Raw genomic sequence first — 23315 nt, forward strand, 5'->3', positions numbered from 1 at the left:
GATGCTGATGGCTTTTCTGCACACAATTTAGGTGCTCTTTCCTGGAGCCTGCTGCAAACCTGTGACTAACTAGGACAGCATTACAAGGTTCTTTACATCTCAAACCTTTCAAAATCTTCTTAAACTCTGGATTTGAAAATTGAGAGAACATGAAAGCATCATCTTCCAATTATTATTTTAATAGCATTTAAAGTTTGTACCTCTTATTCCTGTAGGGCAGTATGAAGTAGAAAACAAGCACTACCTAGAAAATCAAAAGCCGAGAGGCCTTTTAATTCCTTTTCCTGGGTATGTTTGACATTTTCCAAATTTCTTGTGGGAAGAAGGGGTTGGAGTTGCCCAAGATGCCTCAGAAAGGCTGAGAACAAGCAGCTCATTGCACTAAGTTGGCAGAGAGCAGCCTGCTTCTTCTGGTTTTAGCTGGTGTTACCGGAGACCTTCTCACAACATCTGTTCACCCTTTGTTTCTGATCATTGTTAAAATGCCAAAAAGTCTCACGTCAGTGAGTTTGTTTCCAGTGAAAAGGATATCCCGGGTGCATGGCCTGACTTTGCTCCACCCTCTCCTTTCCCCCTCGCCTGGTCAGAGCGGCACGGCTCAGCAAGGACTCTTCGTTCACCAAAAGCCTCCATTATTTTCAATCTGAAGCTCAGCGTGACTTGGAAGTAACACAAAGCATGAGAAACTTTGCCTACATACGGGGACGCTTGTTTATGTTCACAAGATAGGCAGCGCATACCGCTGAGACAGACTTTTTAAAGTACAGCAGCAGCAGTTATATTTGATAACTATGAACACTTTATTTTTACAGTATATAAAAATATAGGAACAAAATACTATACAGAAAAATATAAAGTTAAGCAGAGATCTTCTCAATCTCATTTTTAAAAGGGAAGACAAACAGGATCATACTGTGCAAGCCCCAGACTTCAGAAAATAAAATTGTTCTGGCAGTTTAAGTGGTGGCACACTCAATCAGAACAGGACAGGCACTGCTTACCACAGCCAGAAGCAGAGGCATGCCGAGGGATACGTTTCCAGCACTGGGAACTTGCCTGGCAGCTTCCACCATCCTTGCAAGCTTGCTTTCGTTAAACATAAAATGAAACCCAAGTCCTCTGTCATGATCTGACCTGGAGATAAATGTTCTCACACCCCGCAGCATATTTATGGTAAGGGCACTAAGAGCCCACCTGGCCAGCGCACAGCCCCTGACCTGTGAACCCACCCAATGGGCTCAGATTTACATAAAACAGCGAGTCTGCAGCACACTTGCACGCAAATCCACCTGGAAGCTGTCTGTGACTGGCTGGTGAGGTGGCAGCTATGATTTGAGGAAGGCAAGAGGTCAATGAAAGCAAGCTGATGAAATCCCTGAGTTTCCACCAATTCCTCAAAGGGGAAAAAAAACCCCAACTAAAATAAAGCAGCCAGCATTCTCCTCCAAGGTACTGTCTGTTTCAGTGCTGTCTTGAAGGAAGGACACCGTGGACTTCAGCAGCCAACAGTACAAGACTCATCTCCTCCTCTTTACCTGTACTGCTCTAGTTTCATTTTCCACAACCAAACTCTCCAAGTTTGCTTGCGGGTGAAACAGGGAAGAGAGAAGGGGAAGGAAATGGGGGAGGGGAGAATTAAGGAATTACAGTGCAAATTATGTGCTCGTGTTAAAAAAAAAAAAACAAACAACACAAAAGAAAAAGGTTCTCTGTAGATTTTCCAAGCCTGTTCTCTCCACGGCCAGAAAACAGGAACTGTCCTCATCAGGGAATAACTGTCAACTGACCCTAGACCTTCAAAAGAACATGGGAGTATGTTCCCTAAACTTGCTTTTACACTGAGTATCAGCAATGCTAGCGAGATGCCAATATTGCCTCCTTTCCATCACCAGGTAATCACAGCAGGACTCCACAAGAAAGTGCAGCAGGAGTCTCAGGTCTTCACATTCCTCTTAGAGGAAGAGATTTGCAAGTCCCTGTGCTGTATTCACACTGGAAAAAAGGGCAGCACTGCACGCTGGAGACAGTCCAAGAATTATTGCTGTGCTGAGGCAGCCTGCAGTTTGTCTGAAGAAAATTGACCAAAGAAGAAATAAGGGCAGACCTAAAAAGGAAGATGGAGGAAGAAGGGAATTGCTCCAGGCACCAGCACATCCCAGTTCCTGCCTACTGCCAGAAAGGTGCTGCAGTGGTTCCTGTCTCCTGTAAGCAGCACGTGCAGGACAGCAGTCTGGGACTGCGCGGATGTGTAGGGTTAGTCAGCAGCATGTTTGGAAAGCCCCTCTGTGGCAGGCGTAGGGACCACTCTCACTGCCACTTGTAGATCTTCACCATCTTCTCAGTCAGAGTAGCCAGGAGGTGGGTTTGGTTCACTTCCAATGGGCAGATATCCAGCACAGGCAGGTCAGCCTGCAGCTTCTGCAGCAAGGAGCCACTTCCAGCATCCCATAGCTGTGGGAGAGACAAGGTCAAAGACTGCAGGATTCTCCCCTCCCATCCAAAACAGAGCTTCCTCTTTCTAAGGAAAAGGCTTTCCTCAAGTTACTTACAGGATCCATTTCTCTACTTTCACACCCTGCTTGGATGGTCTTTAAACAGACTCGCTGCAGGACATCACCCTGACTGCTCTCCCCTCCAACCATGACTCGTGAGCTCTCCCGCAGCCTGTTGATCCTCTGCATCTGAGCTGCTTTTTCATATAAAGGGTAACTCTTCTCCTCATCTTCCCTGTCATTCCTCAAGAGCCTGCATCCATCCCTCACAGCGCTTACCACATCAGCTATCTCACCAAGTCCGTTACACCACTTACAGTGCCCAGTTGGGCCAGTGTGACCAACTACATTCCTCTGGCAGACAACAGGGGCTCGCTGCCTGCGTCCCTTTCGATGGATGTGGACCACAGGCCTTGGCTGATATTGAGTGTCCTGCACTATCAGAAAGTTACACCTGCTATAGCAAGTACAACAGACCAACCGGCACAGGATGATGTGTGTGACAAGACAATTCCCACCAAAACACACTGATAAGGCTTCCCTCCTAAGAATTACAAAACCCTCCACCACACTGAAAGGAACAAGAGATACCAGGGCAGAATTCGATGCCTCATCACCAGCACACACAAAGACGCTGCCATCCTCCTCCGGGCTCTGAAAAATGGCGTTCTTAGTCAGCAACTTGCAGGTGGGCCCAGCACTGAAAGTCTGAACCAGGTTAGAAGAACACACCACGTCTTCAGAGGCCTCTGCCAGTTGGCTGCAGGTCAGTTCCATCATGACACAACGCACACATGGGTTATTTTTACCTGCGTGGCAGAAACAAAAAAGGTAACCTTTGGAAAGTTTAATTGCAGACAAGCTTTAACTGTAGGAATACAAGCAACACCACCCTGCAGCTGCCTCCTTTTGCCCTCACCCAGTTCTCATCTATGTGCAGATGCTCATTGCTCTGGCTAGGGCAGGTACTACGTTTCTGCTGTGCCCTCAGCACCAAAGCTGCTGTTGAACTCAAACAGCAGGCAATGAAAAGCACGTTGCAGATGCACACCATTACGTACTAGGCCTGTATGTCGCGAGGCAGTGCCGTGTGCTGATCTCTGTTTGAATATCAATGCATCCTCCAGGTTCCAGCGGCAGGTGATGAGGCCGGTAGGAGTTGCCAGCTTTCTGTTCCCAAAAGCAGGCTCCTTCCAAGGTCCCAGCTAATATTCCACCGCAAGGCAGCGACACTGAGGCCATCCGGGGCAGATAGGACAGCGATACCATGGGGCACCTGAAAGCATGATTGGCAAGAGGCAGTGCTGCCAGCTGCAGCCATGCCGGCAGTTCTGCCTCGCCGCTTCAGAGCTCCAGTCTCTCCAACCACACTGCACAGGAAGGGTCTAAGCAGGCTACAAAATGGTCCTTCTAGCAAGGAACCCCAATAGGTTTGTCAAAAATAAATGAAATTCAACTTAATTACTGAGTGCTACGCTTTAAAGAAGCATCAGACAGCACACATCAGATGGGTGTAAATCAGCATTTCACTCCCCAAGTAGAAGAGATGGAATAATAGCATCTCACACCTCTCTAATTTGTTCTTTCCAAATGAAATACTAAACCCAGCTCCAAAACAAATTCAGTTCTCCTGCTTCGGCTGCAGTGGTGGGTCCATTTCTGACCACTGTGTGCCTTAAAAAGATGCAGGTGCCAAGCACTTGTACTAAGTTATACATATACCATGCAACCTTATGAGAGACTTCTCACATCTGTGCTAAATTTGAATTTTTGAACAAGGGATTCACATAAAACAATTTAAACTATTACAATTGCTGCGTGATTTACGGAAGAAGCTATGTTTAGCTTCATGTATATTAGTGAAGTTGCAAGGAATGAAAAATCCTTATGCCATACCTGGACTTCTGAGGGACTAGTTCCTGGACATGAGAGTTTGTGTCTCTCAAATCATATATCATGATAGAGCCATTGACCAACCCAGCATAGATGTAGTTTGTATCATCGAGACACCAGCAGCAGCTCCAGACAGGACGGCCAGCGTTGTATGTCTGCACCACAGTATTCGTTGCCAAGCTGCAGAAAAAAAGCAAAGGAAAGTGTTGGCCCGTTGCACAAGCATCTACTGATGAGAAAATAGCATAATTAAGGTAAGCAAATCTGGCTTTTTAAAGTCTTTAGACAGAAGCATCTCTCTTTAGATTGAATTCTGAATTAACTCCTCCTTTACTCCAGACATTAATCTGGAAACTCTAGACAGAATAATCACTTGGATATTGTCAAATGATTTATGATTCTTCCAGGCCAATCTTTGAAGACTGGGAAAGGAAATCTGAGAGCAGGGTCTCAGCTGCCTTACTGGAAAGAAAAAGCTATGTTACTTTTCTGGAAACAATTAGGAGAAGTGACTCTAGTGTAATCCCATAATATTGCATATTCCTGAGATCACAGGGCTCATCTCTTCAGACTACATCTCTCATTAATTATTTCCCTCTTTTTACACGAGAGGAACAGTGCTTATGCCTCAAAAGAATCCAGTTTAAGCAAGAGTGAGACAGCGAGTGGGGTAAAGGCAGTTAAAAGCACATTTATAGTGTTAATCCTTCAGAAACTCAATTTGCAGAAGGAAGAAGAGGGGAGTACACAGGGGGGCACAAGCCAGGATAGCAGGTGAAGTTGGTGTCAGTTTAGAGCGTATTTGCAAAGGGCAGCATTGTCGACATAGGCTCAGCGCACTAACAACAGCGTGAGGCAGAAGACAGCACTTCCCATACCAAACTCACTCTAGATACCCTTTCTAACACATGGGTTTCTCCCCAGGGAAGGTGATTATGCTCAGAACTCCAGAGAAGCAAGTAATTGCTCCCAGGTAAGTATAAGGGGAACAACCACAAAGACAAACCTGGCTGGGGAAAACTAACAGGGAGTCATCAGAACAGTGACCGATTCAAAACAACAGGGAAAAAACCCCAAAGTCACGGTGCTATTTTAAACACTTGCGAGCCAGAACAGGAGACTTAAGGACATCTTGGAGAACTCCTTTTGGTAGGATGACTATGAAATCAGTAACTAGAGAAGAAAGATGACCAAAGGGGAACTTTTCTTTCAGAGGGAGACTGAAAGAAGTATGAAGATGCTGCTGAAGCAAGAACTCCAAGACATTCTGGGATCAAGCACGAAAGCAAGAGGATCACAAGCTCCGATGCAGCCAAGCAGACAGATATGGGAGTCAAGTGTCTGAGCAGATACTGCAACGAGAAGCCACTCTCCAGATTAAACCATGAAAATAATACCAACCTCATCAGTTAGAAATCTGACATACTGACTTTTGCATCAGAGACAGACAGTTTTATTTACTTTTAACTAGTCCAGCAAACATTTCAACATGGTAACAGGAAAGCAACATTCTTTACATTATTGTTGCAGGATTAAATTCTCTTCATTGTTTCACTCGTGGGAAAGAATTGGGACTAATCAGTCATATAACAGCCACATATCCTGCCTAACCCTATACTAACTGACAGACAGATGTGCATAAAGATTCTACTATAAGTCAGTAAGAATCAGTCAGCCAACAAAGTTTTGAAGCAGCTTAAGCTTAAGATTGGAGAGCAGCACAGAGTAGCAAGAAAATACACTCATAGGCTGTAAATTCTACCAGGACTGGACACATTTTTCTCTCAGCTTCTGTGTAATTAGTCTCCAACCTGCTGCTTTAAGTCTCTGCTAGCTCTAGAAAACCCATGTTCCACTAGCATGTGCTCAACAATGCTGTTTACGCATTTCATATCACAGATTAAGTCCATGCACTGCAAGAAGTTTAAAGTCAGAGAAGCCATCATTTGGGCAGGGAAGACAATGCCCAACCCAAAGACCCCTTGTTTCTGTTTTAGGCCATACAAGTTCCCACACTCCACATTTCCCTGCAGTAACAGAAAACCAAGCAGACAGTAAATTTCACATCTATACATCATGCTACATTTGTTCTCAACACAACTTGGCCAAGCCGGGTTGAATCACTTGGTTTTCACTGAATTTTCCACGGGAAAAGTGTCAGGGACAGGCAGCTCCATAACACCTCCACCTAAAGAATGTGAAAGCAAGAACAAGTCTTTCCCTCTGTTAGTTCCCATGTTCAGGAAGAACATATGCAGACCTGATCTCATCTTAGCAGCATCTTTTGGAAAGCAGAATAGCAAGCGCTGCAAGATATTTGGAGTGAGACCAAACAACATCCAACCCAGTCTCTTGCACATAGCAAGACTGCGCTGGGACAGGTTGCTCCCCCCAGCAGGGCTCACCTGGTAAGTTTGAGAGTGTTGTCCAGAGCAGCAGAGAGCAGCAAGCCGTCTGCTCGACTGCCGAAAGCCAGTCCCCGAATCTGTTTAGTATGGATAGGGATGTACTGACTGCTCTTCAGGTTGGCCACGCTCATCATCTTAACACCACAACCTGTCACAGAAGAAGGATAAAGCAGGTTATTGCGAAGCAATAGCAATTCTATGTCAGAACTACAACGTCTGTACTGAAGCCTGTGGTGGGATGAACATGTAGAAGTTATTTGCTGTTATGCGTAAGAACTGCCACAAATTGTTCTTTAGTTCAAATAGCAACAGGGCTAAATCCTTAAGGATCCTGGCCAGCAAGAGCTAACTCAGGATCAGTGTTACAGTTGTTGTTACAAGAGCCTGCTGCTCTTTAGCCAGTTTCTTCAAAGACATTCTTGCCTAGATAAAAAACACACACAGTATGATTACATGGCTATTTAAGAGAACAAGCATCACTGCAAAGAATGGTTACAGGTGAACTTAACCTGTGTTCTACAAGAGTCACCACAAAGCCTCCATTCAGAGATTCATTCCCTGGCTCCAGAAGCCGGAAAAATAAGGTCAGCTGAATGCAGAAAACAATTTTGTTATGCCTAGATAAGGCACATTAACCTCCAAACCATTAACCAAATAAAGTAAGCTTCGTAATTCAGAAAGCGTTGAAGCACTTTGCAAATAAACTCTCTCAGACTCCAAACGCTACATGTAGTTCATTGAAAAAGCAAGTTGGCGCTGGTCCAGACGTCAGGTCACTTCCCCCTGGCTGTAACAGCGAGACAGAAACTGGGCTGCCCATGACTTCTTGGCTCCCTATTTCCTCACTGGAAAACAGTGATCCTATAATTCATATTCAAAGTTTTTTGCCTTTTTTTTTTTTTTTTTTTTTTTTTTTTTTAAAGAGTGTTGACAAATCAGCTGCATGTGGATCAATCCACCTACAACTTGGGGAGCAATGTTTCTCACGCAAGCGCTGGAAGCTTCTCCACATGCCCTAGTGTGCTGGTCCCTTGTTCTTTCAGAAGGCCCACCTTTGCAAGGAGTACCAGACACAACTTTTACCTTCCTGTGGACTTCAGCAGAAGAGCCAGGGACCCTCTGCTAGGATTCTGCCGCAGAAGTAATGGGGGAAAACAAGCTACCTCGCTAGGCAGAAGTTACCAATGCAGGGGCCAGAAGAACTACAGGGAGTCTGTGAGTCTTCCCAGTTTACAAGGCCCATGGCAAAGGTCAAGCAGAGAAGGGGGGAGCAGGAAGCAAGCACAAAACACATTTAACTTTCACCTATGAACCCCCAAATCTTGACTTGCTTAATTACCAGGAATAAAAGTAGACTGTGGAGAAGGCTGTGATACCACAAGACAACTCAGCGAGTCACAGTATGCCATTACTCTGCAGTTCCCAGTCTGAGACACCACAAAAACCTTTTCCAAGTGGTACTTGCGCTGGCTTTGGCTGGAGGGGAGGCTGCCTGGGAGGCAGGTGCGGGAGCTGCCAGGTTGCTGAGAAGCACTCACATTGTGCTGGGCCACCAGAGCCTTCAGCTCCTGCAAAGAAAAAGACCCAAAGAGCTTTAATGCATCACTGGCAATGTAACCTACTGTCCTGTCTGTTCCAGATGCTCCAGCTGCACTTGTTCTCAGATAAACAGGGATATTATGGCCCAATTTCCACACTGTTCCTGAAATGCTGGATTTCCAAATGCTGGATTTGCTCACTGACTATGACAGTGAGCAACAAAAGCATTCAAATGCTATTCAAGTTCTGGCAGAATGTACTCGAAGTCTGTTATTGTATGTATTAGACCCTGTGAGAGAGAGGACTCTTGGGCAACACATAAAAGCCAATAACAATTATTACCAGATCAATGCTGTTTAGAAGAGAACGAACTGCCAAGTAGTACATGCAGCTAAACCACAAGAGAAAGTCAATTAGAACCATTTTCCATAATTTCCAGAATACCCCATAAAAAAATAAAAGCCCAAGTTTCAACATAAAGGGCGTTGCAGGAAACAAGTCAGTCTATTTAATGAAGATGACCCTGTTCTCGTAAACCCCGGGCAGCAGATTCCAGGAACGACACAACTCTCAAGAGCTCCAGCCTTGTTTTCCGCCACCTCCTCCCCTCTCTTCTTCCACCTCAACCAAAGAATGCTCAAGGATGCTTAGCAGAGATGTGGCTAAGGACAGCTTCCATCAGCAACAAAGTATTCCTAGAATTCCTCTTTCCACAGACATCATCAGGGGTGAGGTGGGTGTGCGAGTAGTGGCACTGGCATATTGTGAGTCAACTAAAAACGTCCCCCAAAAAAGCATGTTGACCACCTTGCTGTAAGGTGCAAGGGCAAAACCAGACAGTAGAGAACCCCAGGGATATTAAAGGGAGTGTATATATTAAGAAAATCGCTACTTGCTTTCCGTTGTCTGAGCAACATAGATTATGCTTCAAATACTATGTAATTTTTAAACAATTAAGGGCCACAAGAGTGATATTATGAATATATTAGTAGATTGCAAGCTAGTTTCAATATTGAACCAGCCACTACCACTTAACTCATGTCTAAGCAAAGGCAGCTGTTCTCAAAGAGGCAAGATCAAAGATCAAGCTCTACATTAATAGTTATCATCAAGACCTATAACTTTTAGAAACTGCTCAAGAGGAAAGCAATTCTGATATTTTACAGAGGTCTGATCTGGTTTGCATCAAACTCATTGCAAATTCCCCAAGGGAATTAATAAAAAAAAAAAATAATCAAAGCCGAAGACTCAAGATGATGCCATTAGAGCAAGCAAAGACAAAACAACCTGGGGAGGAAGAGGAGGTGTGGGGTGTGCCAGGATGCTTACGATGGAAGCTGTAGCTTCGGGCTTAGAGTAAGCAGTCAGTGAAAACAGAGGTAACTTAGAAGAAAGTGACTTTTAATCAAAAACTTAATAAACTCATTATTTCTAAAAGGCAGGAGGATACCACCACCACTGAGGATCAGAAGAGATTAAAATTATTTGTTGCTCTGGGGAGTTTACAAAACTCTCCTTGTCACCTGCACTCAACACTCAACTTTTACACAAGGTATTAAAAAGGGAACCAGGCAATTAAAAGGCACAAAGACTATGAGTACAATGCTTACATTTAAACACAATGGACAAACCCAGCAGAATCAGGAAGTCTTACTGCAGACACATTACCATGGTGACTAAAAATGTTGCACTGCAGAACAAATTCCACTAACTATGCTCAAAAGAACACTATTCCGGTAAGGTAAGCCTATACCTTCCTTTAAGATGTTTGCAGAGTTTTCCTGATGCCTGGTGCTGACTAAGGGCCTCGAGGGCATGCTCATCTCTCTGCACACACTATGACTGCCTCCTAGATTTCAGCTTGAATGAACAGAGTCACACAGGTTGGGGAAAGAAGAGGATATACAGCAGGAGTCTTCCTAAGGAGTAGGCATGAGAAGTAGAAGCAGGAGAGCGCAATTAATAGGAAAGGAAAACCACCAGCTACAAGAAATTCAGAACAGTTTTCTTTTGAGTATTAGGTTACAGTCTCAATAGTTGATATGAAGCTTTAAAACAAAGGCAGTTATCAGATGACTGTCACTCCCTGGCTGTGCTCCCACAGACCTCTTACATAAGTCATGCCTGCTGTCTTGCGCCACACAGCACCGGCCTTGCATTTAATAGAGATAAACACACGACTGTGCAACCTCAAGCTGCGTTGCAGCGCTACAGGCATTCCTTTGGTTCAGGTTCAAACTCAGTCAAAGGGACACACAGCGTTTTTAAATCGGCCTCACTATAAGTAACAGCTGAATGAAATACCAGCTTTTTCTTATTCCTTATAGATCTTCCCCAGACATCAACTGGAAGTGAACACAAAGATCATGAAGAGGAAAGATACTTGCGCAATAAAACCATTAGCCTAAAATTCTTCTAAAAGTGTTAGGTACGCAATTTTTTATTGATATTTTGCTGTCCAATTCTTTTTGGATGCTCTAAAAATACTGTTTAAAAAAAAGCTTTTCCAACACATTGAGCAATATAAACTGACCTCTGTAAGGCTCACAATTACACCCACTTTCTTCTCTACAGCAGCATGCTGTCATTTCCCTGCCAGTCCTCCCTTTACTGTTCCATACGCTAACACAGCTACTCTTTCCCACTTGCAGAAATGAATGTCCTACCCCAGTTGATCAGTGGCATTAATGTCAGAAGCCAGAGATGGTTTGCTTATTGTTAGCTAACTTTTATTTAAAATTTTGGCAGATTCAGGGGCAGTACTGCAGTAGCTTACATCTGATTCCCAAGTTCTTTGTGCTCACAAAGGAAAAAACTTTAGGCAAAAGTAAGGCTTCAGTAGCCCTGCTTCCAAAGTGCAAGTCTGAACCTGCCATACCGTATGCAGCATATAGCTCAGCACAGCACATACTGCAGGTTTACATATAGAAACGACACTGTTGAGAGCTTTCTTCCAGAGTCTTAGTTAGCTACCCACCCTCTCCCCTCAACTTCAAGTTCCATTCCTCATACCTTTTCATACAGCTAAAGACTCAAAAGACATCCCTTTTCTAGCCTCAATCATCTTAAATACTTCAATAACAAAGTACAATGGACAAGACTGTTAATGGACAAGAGCAGGGAAAAATGCATACAAACCTAAAAAAAAGGTCATAACTAGTGACATGACTGCTGATGAGGCACAGCTCTCAAGCGCATTAGCGACAAAAAAGGGTTCACACAATGACTTTTGGGGGGGAAACCGATGGCATTTGCTTTCTGTAAGACTTCAGACACCAAGGTTTGTATGCAAGCAATGAACATCATAACTATTCCAGTGAAGTTCTGTGCAACTGAACTTTGCCATATGGAATGTCCCTCTGAGTATACAGACATTTTACATGTTTCTTTTGTAATCCCACAGGACTTTGTTTTCTATGTTGACTTACAGCTTTGTATGCCAATTAAACACGTTTTCTTGTGCCATCAGTAACATTGCTTGCTGAAAGGACCAGGGCAACAGACTCAAGATGTAACAAGGCAAATGCAGATTAGATGTTAGGGAAAAAAAGTTCTCAGTGAGGACAGTCAAACAACGGGGTGCCCAGGGAGGCTGTGCAATCTGCTTGCATACACTCAACATCTGGCATGACAGTACCCTGAGCAACCCAACCCAGTGCTGAAGTTACTCAACTAGGGTCCCTTCCAACCTAAATGATTCTATGCAAGTAGTTGCTTTACTAGATGACCTCTCGTAAGATAAGGAACTCATTAGGCATATGCTCAAAATATGATCAAACAACTTAGAGACTTATTCCGGACTTCCTGCTGATTTTCTGCTCCCCAGAAAATTGTTTTACTTTCAGTTTATTCATAGTATAAACAAGAACCTTAAAATTGCTTCCAGCATTCACATTATCCACTACAAGACAGTGATGAATGCAGTATAAATACTGAAACAGAGCTTAAAGCACACAGGGTGCTTAATCTTTATAACATGCGACTTCAATTCAGTTAGACTGGATACTCTATCATTTAACACCAAAAGAATTGCAGGAAGATATTATAAACCTGCAGTTTTATCTTATTCACATTTTCTTGAAGGCAAAGTTTAAAGTGAACCAATTTTCTCATTAGCTCTGATGAGCATACAGCTTCATGCAGGAATTTAAGCAAGCAATTTATAAAGCCTTATCTTACGTCAGACAGGAAGACTTCAGCAAAGAGGACATTGCTTAATGTACAGACATGAATAGCCAAGGCTATAAAAGAAATCCGGAAGTAAAAAAAGCATTAAATTAAGCAAGTTACTAGACAGTGAGAGATTCGATATCATCTACTTCATACAACAAAAGAAGTAGCAAACTAGCTGTGAAACAGGCTACTGGAAAACCTAGCACTGGTGGAAGGTGCCAGATAATTCAGCTGGAAGCACCAGCAAAGTCCACAATTTATAGGAATCCTGCAAAAGTAGCTGTGATGGGTTACAAAATATCGCAGTATTGCATGAGCAGGAAAAGAAGCAGTCCTTTAGCAACCAGTCATTTATTTTCAGTAATTTGTATTTTAAGGGGACAGAGGTGCCTCTTAGCAGCTGTTCGGCCTGTGCATACCGCCTACCCTAATGACAGGCCAAGTCTCGTGGTACCAGATGGTGCTTAAGGAGAACGTTGACTGACCTTCACCAAAAAATTTGGGTGTTCTCGTTGTTTTCTTTTGCTTTTGCAAATAGCTATACCTCTTCATAAACTATTTTTCAAAGGCTCATGACTAACTAGTGATAATAGGACCCATTACAGGTTTACTATAGAGACTTTCAAAGCTTATTTTGAAGCCACTAAGAGGAATATGAGGAGAACAAGTTTGGTGCTGTATTACTAGGCCCTGCCAAGCACCGCAAAACCTGAGGAGGAACCTGCAACATCAGCAGCCAAAAAACTCCACTGTTAAGCTGTACTTGCAATTTTGATTAAGTCTTAGAAGCACATGTCGTATACATGAATATGTCAGCTGAGATGTTTAGGATACTCGTGATGATTCACCAACGGAGTTTACTAAATCTTGCTGCTTATTAAAACCAGAAGCCTGTCTTCTCTCCTCTAAGGGATTATGCAAAAGACAGGTTGAAGAGAAAGGGAATCCTCTGTGTATTGGTAGCGTGAGACTCACCTGAACTTGCTTGCGGAGTTTGCTGCATTCGTCTGTCAAAACCTGCAACTGGAGACGGCTCTGTGCAGATTCCAGCTCCGCCTGTCTCCGCAACACCTGCTCCTTTTCTAAAGAGCTGGAGGAGTGAGAGAAAACCAAGCCTTAGGACTAGGTACCACCTAGGATGTGTCTCTGGGCTGTCTACTCCTATCCCCAGGCTTCATCCCAACACAGGTCCTATTCAGTTAAATTCAAAAGTAACAGAAAATCTGGTACCACACTCATCCAGTGCATTCACCTCGAGATGTTCTCGGTTATGCAACTGTACTTAATGACTCACTCAAGTATTGTTCCATAGAAACAACAGCCTTTCTTGCTCACCCTCTCCAAATGTGCTAATTTAGGAGAGGAGCGTGAGGTTTTTTTCCTACAGAAACAGTTTAGCAAATTCGATACCATCAACATCCATGTAATACAGCATGTCAGTAATACAGCAAGGCCTTCAAGCTTGTTCCTACTACCAGTAACTAATTTTGTATTTCAGGAAAATATAGCTGTATCAGAAATAGACAGATACAGATAAATTCTCTGTGAATGCCCATATAGAAGCCATACTTACTACCTCACCTTGAGCCTAAAAGTGCATACACACAATTTAGCAGCAGTAGTTTTGATAACATACTTCAATTTCTCTTTCATATATGCTTTACATACGAAGAAATAGTTAGAGGGGGAAGAAACACCACTATTGCTTAAAATTATCTGCACGTTTGGTCTACAGTGTTGACCACTGCATTCTGCACTTCAAAAGCTGCAATATTCCAGTTATTTCAGTAGTTCAGGTGCAGGGAGCTCTAGCTCGCCTAAGTGCCTTCTTACTTATTATATATACAGACCTAGCCTTGCGTGTTTACCAAGCACAGAATTATGTCATTTCCCTATAGTGTCTTCACGCAATTTTTTATCTGCAGAAGAAAGAGGTGAAATGCTTTATTTAACCATCGCAAACACATTCTTTACACAAGTACCCAGAGCCTGAAGGCTGGCTTTTTTGAATGTGAAGAACAAACCCCATGATCTTAAACTTAATTCAAGGCTATGTGCAAACAATATTGATGCATGCAGTGTTCACATTTGTCCTCCGCTCATGGCTGTGTGCCACAAAGCAGCTGCTGCCAGCAACTTCACTGGACTGACAGGCAGTCATTGCTGCCTGCCTGCCACAGACACAGGAGGCAGAGGAGGTGCAGGGCAAGTGGGGAAGGGCTGCAGCGAGACTGAGACACAAGCAGCACTTGGACAACTACCTCTCCATGAGAGATAACAAGATTTAAACACCCAAATGCCTTCTGTGCTTTTGAAAAAAATCTTACTTATCATTTGTTTTGCGGTGTTGATCTAGTAAAAGGAGCATGATCCTTCTAAAGGTACAGTTCAAACACCATCAGGCAGTGGCAATCTGGACAGAAGAGATATTTTCCCTTCGTGACAGTTACTCCTCAATCATTTCTGTTTAATAATTACCAGGATAGCGAGGTTTCTGTTGAAAGACTGCATTGACAGAACAGCAGTGTAGTTAGAGACATGTGAAGAAGACCCCAAATAAATTCTGTTCACTACAAGGTTCAGGAGAACAAGATATCTGCAGCCTTTTAATTTCAGAATAGTATCTGTGCCAGCATCTTACTGAAAAGAAATTAGTCCCTATTTTCATACCTGCTTTTCCTTTTTTCAATAAAAAGCCTACATTTAAGTTGGAGGGGGAAGCAGAGTCATAGTAATGCTTGCTGACCTTTTGCAAGTAAAGCTACATGAAGAGTTTGACAAAGCAAGATGGAAAGTGATTCATATGAGAGATTACTGTTTAACGCATGCAGAAAAGATGGCAGAAAAGGTCAGCTATTCACTCCCCTTGCATTTCTAACTATGCCTCGTTTTTCTCATCTAATGATGAATTAGCAATATACAGCTTTTTGGCAACAACTCCGCATGTTCTCCTGTGATAACATTTCAGGACACGGCACAAGAGAGCTTTTGCTATTTCAGTGCCACAAAGCGCAAACTTAAGAATTCTGTTTCCAAAAGAAAATTCTCCTTCCAGGTAAGACGCACGCAACCCAGCAAGGCCTTGGTTTGTTAAGGCAGCCACACTCATGATAATCCCCAAGGGAATGCACAAATTGCTTTAGACAATACAGGAATTTAAAGCATGAAGTCAAAGCCAGAATGCAGCTTTCAATGGCAAGCAGTCAGTGAGGTCATATCTTTACGTGGAGACTCCGTACCTTTTCATGCGTTCCTGTTCACTGGTATCCAGCGCTTTCAAAGTGCGAGCATACAGGATCACAATGTCAGAACGTTTCGCTTTCTTATTGCACTGAAATAAAAGACAAGTTCAGCTCATCTACAAGAATTTAACTGTCCAAACTATGCATCTGTACAAGCTGCTAGGCATTCTTTTGAAAAAATCCTAATAGCTTTGAAGGGAGGGGTTGTCTACTTGAAAACAAGTCCACAAAACCACAAACATACTACAGCGCGTTTGCAAGACACTCCCTCATACGGACACCAGAGCTCTAATCAGGGCTACAACAACAGTTCAGGTCGTGTATCCTATTGCACCTTTAATAATTCACCTCCTTGCTTCCCACTAAATTTGTTCTGCTAAAGCATCAGCAACGCAGCATGGTCAGGTAAGTCGCAGGGACCCAAAAAAAAAAAAAAAAAGAAAGAAATTCAGACAAAGGGGGGAGGAAAAAAGATCTAAACCAAAACACCAGCTCAACTTCTATTTTGAAAACATCAAGACTGGCTGCTTGACCAACAGACAAGGATTTGAGAACCCCTGAGTATACTCCCAATTCTGTTATTTACGTCCTATATTCCTTTGATCAAATCCTATAGGCCCAAATCCATAAAATCATTACAGTGTCAGTAGGAAACACTGACATCCCACTGATTTCAGTGATACACGGGGAGTCGGATATTTCAATAATTTTGTGCGCCTGGCTGTGACCATTTGGTACTTTAGATTCACCTTAAAATAGATTCACCTTAAAAAGAAGGGATAATACCTCCCCCTGAATTGGGACTTGGAAGAAATTACGGCACCTTCAAGCTTACTGTTATGCAAATACACTTTGTTGATCAGAAAAGGGGCAGTGAATACTCAGATCAAGTACCCTCCACTGAACATTAAATTACTATGTGCACTTAAAATGCAGACTTCTCTATTATTTAGTAGCATGAAGATATCATGGGCAACAGTTTCAGATCAGACAACCTTCCCTCGGTAAAGAACTGCCTTGCAGAGCAGTAAGTGGCTAAGCAGGCTTTCCTGGCAGCCAGCAGCTGCCACTGGCAGGATCAGGAATGCTGCAATTTCACAGTAACTTGCACTCAAGCCACTTAGTATACAGAGCACCACACACAGCAGCTCTGTGCTATTCGCTTAGAGAATGCCCAGTCACAAAGGACAGCAACCGAAAACGAAGGGAAGATAATTTAGCTGCAAGGTTCTCTCCAGATCGAGAAGTTATCCCAGGAAATTTTCAGTAATTATATCACTGGAAGAAAAAGAGGGAGCAAGCACCCCTCACAAGTTGTTAGGGTTCAAGAAGAAAGCAGTTACAAAATTCCAAAGAGCAAAGATGCCGGGAAGGTCTCCGAGAATTCTGTCTGGGCCTGCAGTGGGTAAAGAAAAGCTTACACAGAATTGACAGTGATATGAAAAATAAGGTTTGGGCCTTTGCTATGGCAACAGTGATTCTTTAGGTTTAAATAACAGTACACATCAACAGGAAGTTTCTTCTTGAGAGGAGGGAATCCTGCACAAAGTCAAGACTATGGAAGCTCTCAAAATGACAAAGCCAAAGAAATCCTGGGCTTCTAGCCACCAACTTGGAAAGCGGCAGAACAGAATCCTATTTACGAGGTACTCATTGACCTATTTTTTGTCAACATTCCTTTCTAGAGAAAAGGAGTAAGGAATGGAAGCACACCACAGAGAAGTATAGACCTAATCGAAAGAGATCAGTATTACCCACAGAAACAAAACTGAAAAGAGCACCTTAAAAAGCAGATCTACCACTTGCAAACGGACCTTAAAGGATGCAACTCGTTTCTCAGTTCACCCTCTGCAAGCTACCTAAACAACCCGATCTGCTTAAAGGCTGCAAAATCAGACACCATTCTATATTGGGTCTGACTGAGATGGAGTTCATTTTCCCCACAGCAGCCCTCATAGTGCTGTGCTTGGTACTGGTAGCTGGAAGGTGTCAATAAGGCACCAGTGGTTTGGGTACTGCTGAGCAGTGCTCGCACAGCATCCGGGCTGTCTCTCCGACACTCCCCCCTCACCGGTGGGCTGGGGTGGGCAAGATCTTGGAGGGGACACAGCCAGGACAGCTGACCCAGACTGACCAAAGGGATGTTCCATCCCATACGACGCCTGCTCAGCAATAAAAGCTAAGAGAAAGGAGGAGGAAGGGGAGGCATTCGTTATTACATTTTTCTTTCAGAGCAACCACTAAGCATTCCAAAGCTCTGCTTCTCAGGAAGTGGCTGCACATCACCTGCTGATGGGAAGCAGAGAATAAATCTTTTATTTTCCTTAGCTTCCACATACAGCCTTTGCTTTTGCTGTATTAAACTGCCTTTATCTTGACCCATGAGGTTTTTTTTTTTCTTCCTTATTTTCTCTCCCTGTGTCCTGCTGAGGAGGGGATTGATAGAGCAACTTGGTGGCACCTGGCATCCAGCCAAGGTCAACCCACCACAAATTCAAAACAGAAGATTAACCAACTGAAAACAGTTCTCAAACAGGTTTCTTGTCCAATAACATATTCTTTACACTTAGTTGATTGCTTCTAGGAATCTGTCTGCCATTCCCACACTCCAGGACCACAGTGCAGAGTTCTGAAACCAATTACAGGTTTAGCACTTGAACTCTCAAACTTCTGAGTTGCTGCTCACAAATGCTCTACTTCAGGAGGAAAAAATCCAAGTCAGAATCCTCCCTTTAAAGCAGTACTAGTTGTTCGGGCCTAGTTACATCAAAATAATGGTGATTTTCTGATTTCTGACAGCAGGCAAAGGTGGATTCTTCATGCAGCAAGCAGCTGCAACAGGTGCTCACGCCTGCAGCAGAAGTTACCCGATAGCAAGTCCTTTCCAGTGCACATAAATGTCCATTTTACCTGGGGGCACTTTCCTGCCTGTCCCTTGAGCCACCTTTCAATGCAGGTGTAACCAAAGAGGTGTCCACACCGCAATGCTGAGAGACGGTGGTCCCCAGCATTGGTCCACTGCTCAAAGCAGATGGCACAGGTATCCCCTTCCTCCTCATCCAGCGGTGCAGCAGGAACTGATGGTTCCAGTTTCTTTAGTGGAGTTCTCTAGGATTAAAAATAAATAAAAAAAAAAAATCACACAGCTTTAGACAAATGCAGCATTTACTATATTTAATCTGCCTCCAAAAGCAGTTAGGGCACCTTACCTGCTTTTGCTGGACTTCAGCCTCTTCATCTTCATGATTTCCATGTTCTGCAGAAGCTTGAGACAAAGCTTGAGGTGGCTCCCCTCGGACCGGACTGGAAACTAAAGAAAGCCGTGCTTAAATGAACATTAATACACAACAGGGGGGAAAGGAGTTCTCCTGACTTGCTCCGAAATCATCAGGGCATAAGGCAAGCAGTGCAACAACGGCACAGGTTACATACAAAGCTTCAGATCAGTGTCCTGGATACACACAAACTGCCTGAACTTCAGTAAGCCCTTCTATTCACCAGTGGTAGTGCTGAAGAACTTTATGCTTTATTTTATAGAAAGCAGCAGAATTTCAGCACATTCAGTGAAAAAGCAGAGGTTTTTTAAAGACAGCAATTGTTATCAGGATTTTCTGACCTGCTGGAAAGAAACATATCTGCCTACAGGTCTATAGTTAGGCTGATTTAAGGATACCACCCCGCATCATTATGCCCGGAGAAAGACAGACACCAATATGAAGACATTATTTTGCCAAGGGATCTAAGCATGCACATTTCATGTGCCAAGAAAGCATTTACCATATGCTATCTGTCCATTCACCCTGACTTAAGCAGTTTCCAGCTGGTAGTTATCCAAACTATCAATTCTGCTGGGCCGTATGCTTTCATGGTGGGCCTCTGTTAGCCCTTCTGTTGAAGCACGGGCACACAGAAATGCTACATTTGGATTACCACCACTAGCATACTAAAAAAAGGAGCAGAAATCACTGTCTCCCACATCTCCTGACAAAACAAAAGAGTTATTAGTCACATTTAGTATTTGAGGCAGACATTCTCACTCCAGTGGAAAGGCACCACCTAAACCTAGCTAAGGTCAATAAAGTTTTCAGCCTCTGTGGTTCTGGGCTGAACAGGAACCAGTGGCTTATATAAGCAAAAAGGACAAGGGAATTCCAGAAAACCCAACAGAGAGCATATGTTCACATAATATTAGACAGCACTTAACAGCTTGAGCTCCTGTCACATGTAAGACTAGCTCAGAGCAAGTGGAATGAATCTGTTCAAAAGACACCTTGTAGATGTACCCTCAGAAAAGGTGTCAAGGTGGGCTGGTCAATCAAAAACAAAACTAAGGGCAGAGAGTGAAGCATGAGGACATTCCTTAGAGACTGAAGTAAAAAAAAAAAAACCTAAAAAAATCTTGTTCTCATATTCTCCGGGCATCAATAACCTTGATTAGCAACTTAACTATTTGTCACCCTTACATAAACTGCGTATGTTCATCACAAACCATGTTTCTGAAGCATGTGGCAGCCTGTGAACACAAGTCTGGATAAAGGATTGCAAGCCATAAAAAGCCGAGGAAAGAAAAAGACAAACAAAAAGGCCACTGTCCCAAGTATCTCTACCTCCTCAGCTAACCGTCATAAGAAGTTACAGGAATAAAAAGAAAACTCAAAACTGAAGCAGACTGAAATCCCAAATAATTAAAAAAATACTGCATCAGATCCTTCTCTGAAAACTGAAAGCACTGCTGATCTCCAGAGATGTGACTGGATGTCTTCAGTAATATTGCTTGATAATATATAAACAAAGGAAGTGTTCTAAGTACTAAACTTGAAGTTATTCTGAATATTTCCAGGATTACTTATAAGCAGCAGCCTGCAAGTAGCAAAAAGATTGTATTTAACATTACAGTAGCAATCACCCATTGCTGCTACTGCTCTTAGAACTGCTTGCCAGAAAGCCTCGCGGTAGCAACCTGCTCCTGTCAGCTGTGGGCATCATGATCTCTCAGCACCGTCTGTTGCTAGGCTTGGAAGGATTTCCCCACTGAGTTTTGAAACAGCAAGATGAGTTTCTCAAATAAGTCTCTACACAGCTCAAAGACAGCACAAACCTCCTAAGCCAGCTGCCAGAGGTGTCTCCTGGGCTGACGGTAACAGCGGTGCTGCAGCCTCCACCACTTCCTCCTCCTCAGCAGAAGTGCTGCTCTCAGAGTCGCTCACTTCTATTATTTCATCTGAGCTGTGTTCCTGGTTGTCCCTCGCAATATGTGAGGGCTCCCGATGCGAAACTGGTCCTGTAGCTGGCTCTTGGGTCCTGCTGACTTGAAAGTAACTGTCCAGTGCTGCCCTGAGTCCAGAAAAGCAAGAAAGAAAAGCCACAGTTATTTCAGGTAAGCTGCAGACTCAGAATGTTTCTCCATGCTTGTTTGCGGTAAAATTCCTAGGCTCTGACTGCAATAGGGAGATATCAAAGTTATCAAGAAAGACCTTCTCTGATAGAGGGGCGATCCCATACAACTGCCCACTTTATGAACAATCAACAGTATCATCCAGCAGCCATTCATTTTCTCACCTCAAAGAAAATCTTCTTGTTACAACAATGATATTGTCTTCTTTTGGGGTGGAGTGGTAGTGGAGAGAAGAAAAGCAAAGACATAAGTATTGTTCACTGGTAGCCTAAGGAACTCCTAATCAATACCTCCAACCCGAACTCAGACCTGGTTCCCATAGCCCTGGTAACATCAGATGCACACAGCTTGCATCAGAGTCCCATTCCATTGACTGCTTGGTGCCTAGTCTTTCTACTTGCCCTCTTATTTTCTACTGGAACTTCATCCCTGGATAGAAACATCCTCCCCTCGCCCCCCCCATCAGTTCAGCTATCATCTCAATTATCCTTCAGATTCAAAAGGGAAGTTTTTCGGGTTGCCTTCTAGCCCCGAGAACTACAGTGACCTTCACATGCAATCCAAAGGCAAACAGTACAGTTATGTTTAATCATCTGGGAGGAGAGGAGTACTTGGTCTCACTGAATTCAAAGGCAATGCTCCAGTTAATTATAATTTCACCCTTGACATTTACAAAAGCTACAAAGATGAGACAAAAATCAAACAAACCAGAAATGGGGATTTCTTTCTGGCTGGAGAACATCCCCACTCATTACCCTTTAAACCCATCACAAATGGTATTAAAACACAGACTATTTTTTCCTTTGCCTGGAGGTAACAAAAAATGCCCTACAGAAAAAAAATACATTTGCATGTTTGCAAAAGTTTCTGCAGCAATCATCACCAGAAAACTTAATCAGGCAGTCCCCAAATCAAAGGTGAAATGCAAAACAGCACACAAGCTCCACTGAGCTAAATACTGGCTGGAACCACCAAGAGTCAGCACTGCTGCAGGAAGCACCAACAGGAATCTGGCAGAGCGGAGGGAACAGTGTGAGCAGAAGCTCCGCAAGCAAGATGGAAAGCTTAGAAGGGCTCACGAATCAACAACACCGCTGCCAACATAAGGAATGGGGGGATTCACTTAACAAGAGCAAAGATCCTGCCAGAAGAGGTCAGAGCGAGCTGTGCCGTTCTTGAGCTTAAAAAGGTACGTGAGCTGCCCAGAATTTGGCCACAACCACGCGCCGGGACTGAGCTGGGCTCTATAAGCCAGGAAGCAAGGCAGTTTTAAACTGATGCTAGACTCGATAAGGGCGCAGTTCAGACCCAGTTTCATCTCTGCTTTACCTGGCACTGATTGTCCTCTGGGAACCACCGACTCTCTGTTGCCTGCGAGCTCTCCTCATTTGCGGACGCTGCGTGACCTGTGGCACAGGCAATGGCCGATACGGATCAAATGCCCCTTGTAGCCTTTGCAGTCCGTCGAGAGCCGAGGCAGGACTCAACTGTGGGTCAGGCTCAGCAGCTGTTTCCCTTGTTGTACCAGTGTTTGGTGTGACAACAGCATCATCAGCAGGAAGAACTGTAACGCTGCCTCCTCCTTCACCAAGCGCTGCAGCACGGGATGACAGCGCTGCGTGACCAGAGGGCTCTGTGGGAAGTGTCCTGAGGCTCTCTACAGAGTAACCAGCCACTGGCTGGAGATCAACTTCCATCTCTTCTTGAGCCATTTCTGCAAAGAGTTGAAGAAAATTGGTATTTATTTGCAAGTCTGCACCCTTCTTCTAGCCTGACAGTGGCAAGAATCAGGTGCAGCAGTCAGTGACTACAAAAGCCTTTAGAATTCAGACTTGAGAGACAATTCGTCCTTTTGCAGCAGAGCTAAACCGTCTCAAGTCAATACAGGTAGGTGAGCTGGGATAGCAAGCAGCACCCTCTCAGAGTCCTGGACTCGATGTCTTTTGCTCAACAGCAGCTAGCACCAAAGGCACATTGCAAAAATTGACTTAAGTAAGCCTTTGGACAAATATGGAATGTTAAGGATTTCTTGCTGGCGTCTTTAACTTGCCAGTAAATTCATGTGGATCTTGGAAAACAGAGTTTGGCAATATTCTAGAGACTCTCCATGGTGAGCAGCACTGCACTAACACCCGCAACTACAGCCAGAAACAAGCTTTACAACGCAGGTCTT

The 23315-nt window shown here is 43.7% G+C and overlaps 1 protein-coding gene across 1 annotated transcript; it reads right to left on the reverse strand.

The window, feature by feature from the left end:
• Positions 1 to 1666: 1666 nt before the first annotated feature.
• On the reverse strand, positions 1667 to 22854 carry RFWD3 (ring finger and WD repeat domain 3). Its single transcript, XM_009807057.2, has 12 exons — positions 22472 to 22854; positions 20846 to 21081; positions 18957 to 19057; positions 18658 to 18855; positions 15745 to 15836; positions 13481 to 13595; positions 8133 to 8361; positions 6791 to 6941; positions 4389 to 4565; positions 3554 to 3768; positions 3084 to 3301; positions 1667 to 2451 (listed from the first exon to the last, which is right to left on the reverse strand). The coding sequence occupies exons 1-12, from the start codon at positions 22852 to 22854 to the stop codon at positions 2308 to 2310; spliced, it is 2259 nt and encodes a 752-aa protein (XP_009805359.2). The 3' UTR covers positions 1667 to 2307.
• Positions 22855 to 23315: the final 461 nt, after the last annotated feature.

The sequence above is a fragment of the Gavia stellata genome, chromosome 15 (assembly GCF_030936135.1).
Source record: "Gavia stellata isolate bGavSte3 chromosome 15, bGavSte3.hap2, whole genome shotgun sequence".
Taxonomy (NCBI): domain Eukaryota; kingdom Metazoa; phylum Chordata; class Aves; order Gaviiformes; family Gaviidae; genus Gavia; species Gavia stellata.

What these genes read in the sequence shown, in the direction of transcription:
- RFWD3 (XM_009807057.2), bottom strand. Translation starts at nt 22,854, where the DNA reads ATGGCTCAAGAAGAGATGGAAGTTGATCTCCAGCCAGTGGCTGGTTAC. An exon ending in CTGAAGTCCAGCAAAAGCAG is followed by an intron (nt 18,856 to 18,956) that starts GTAAGGTGCCCT and finishes TTTTAATCCTAG; the next exon opens with AGAACTCCACTAAAGAAACT. An exon ending in CCTCGCGACATACAGGCCTA is followed by an intron (nt 3,302 to 3,553) that starts GTACGTAATGGT and finishes TCTGCCACGCAG; the next exon opens with GTAAAAATAACCCATGTGTG.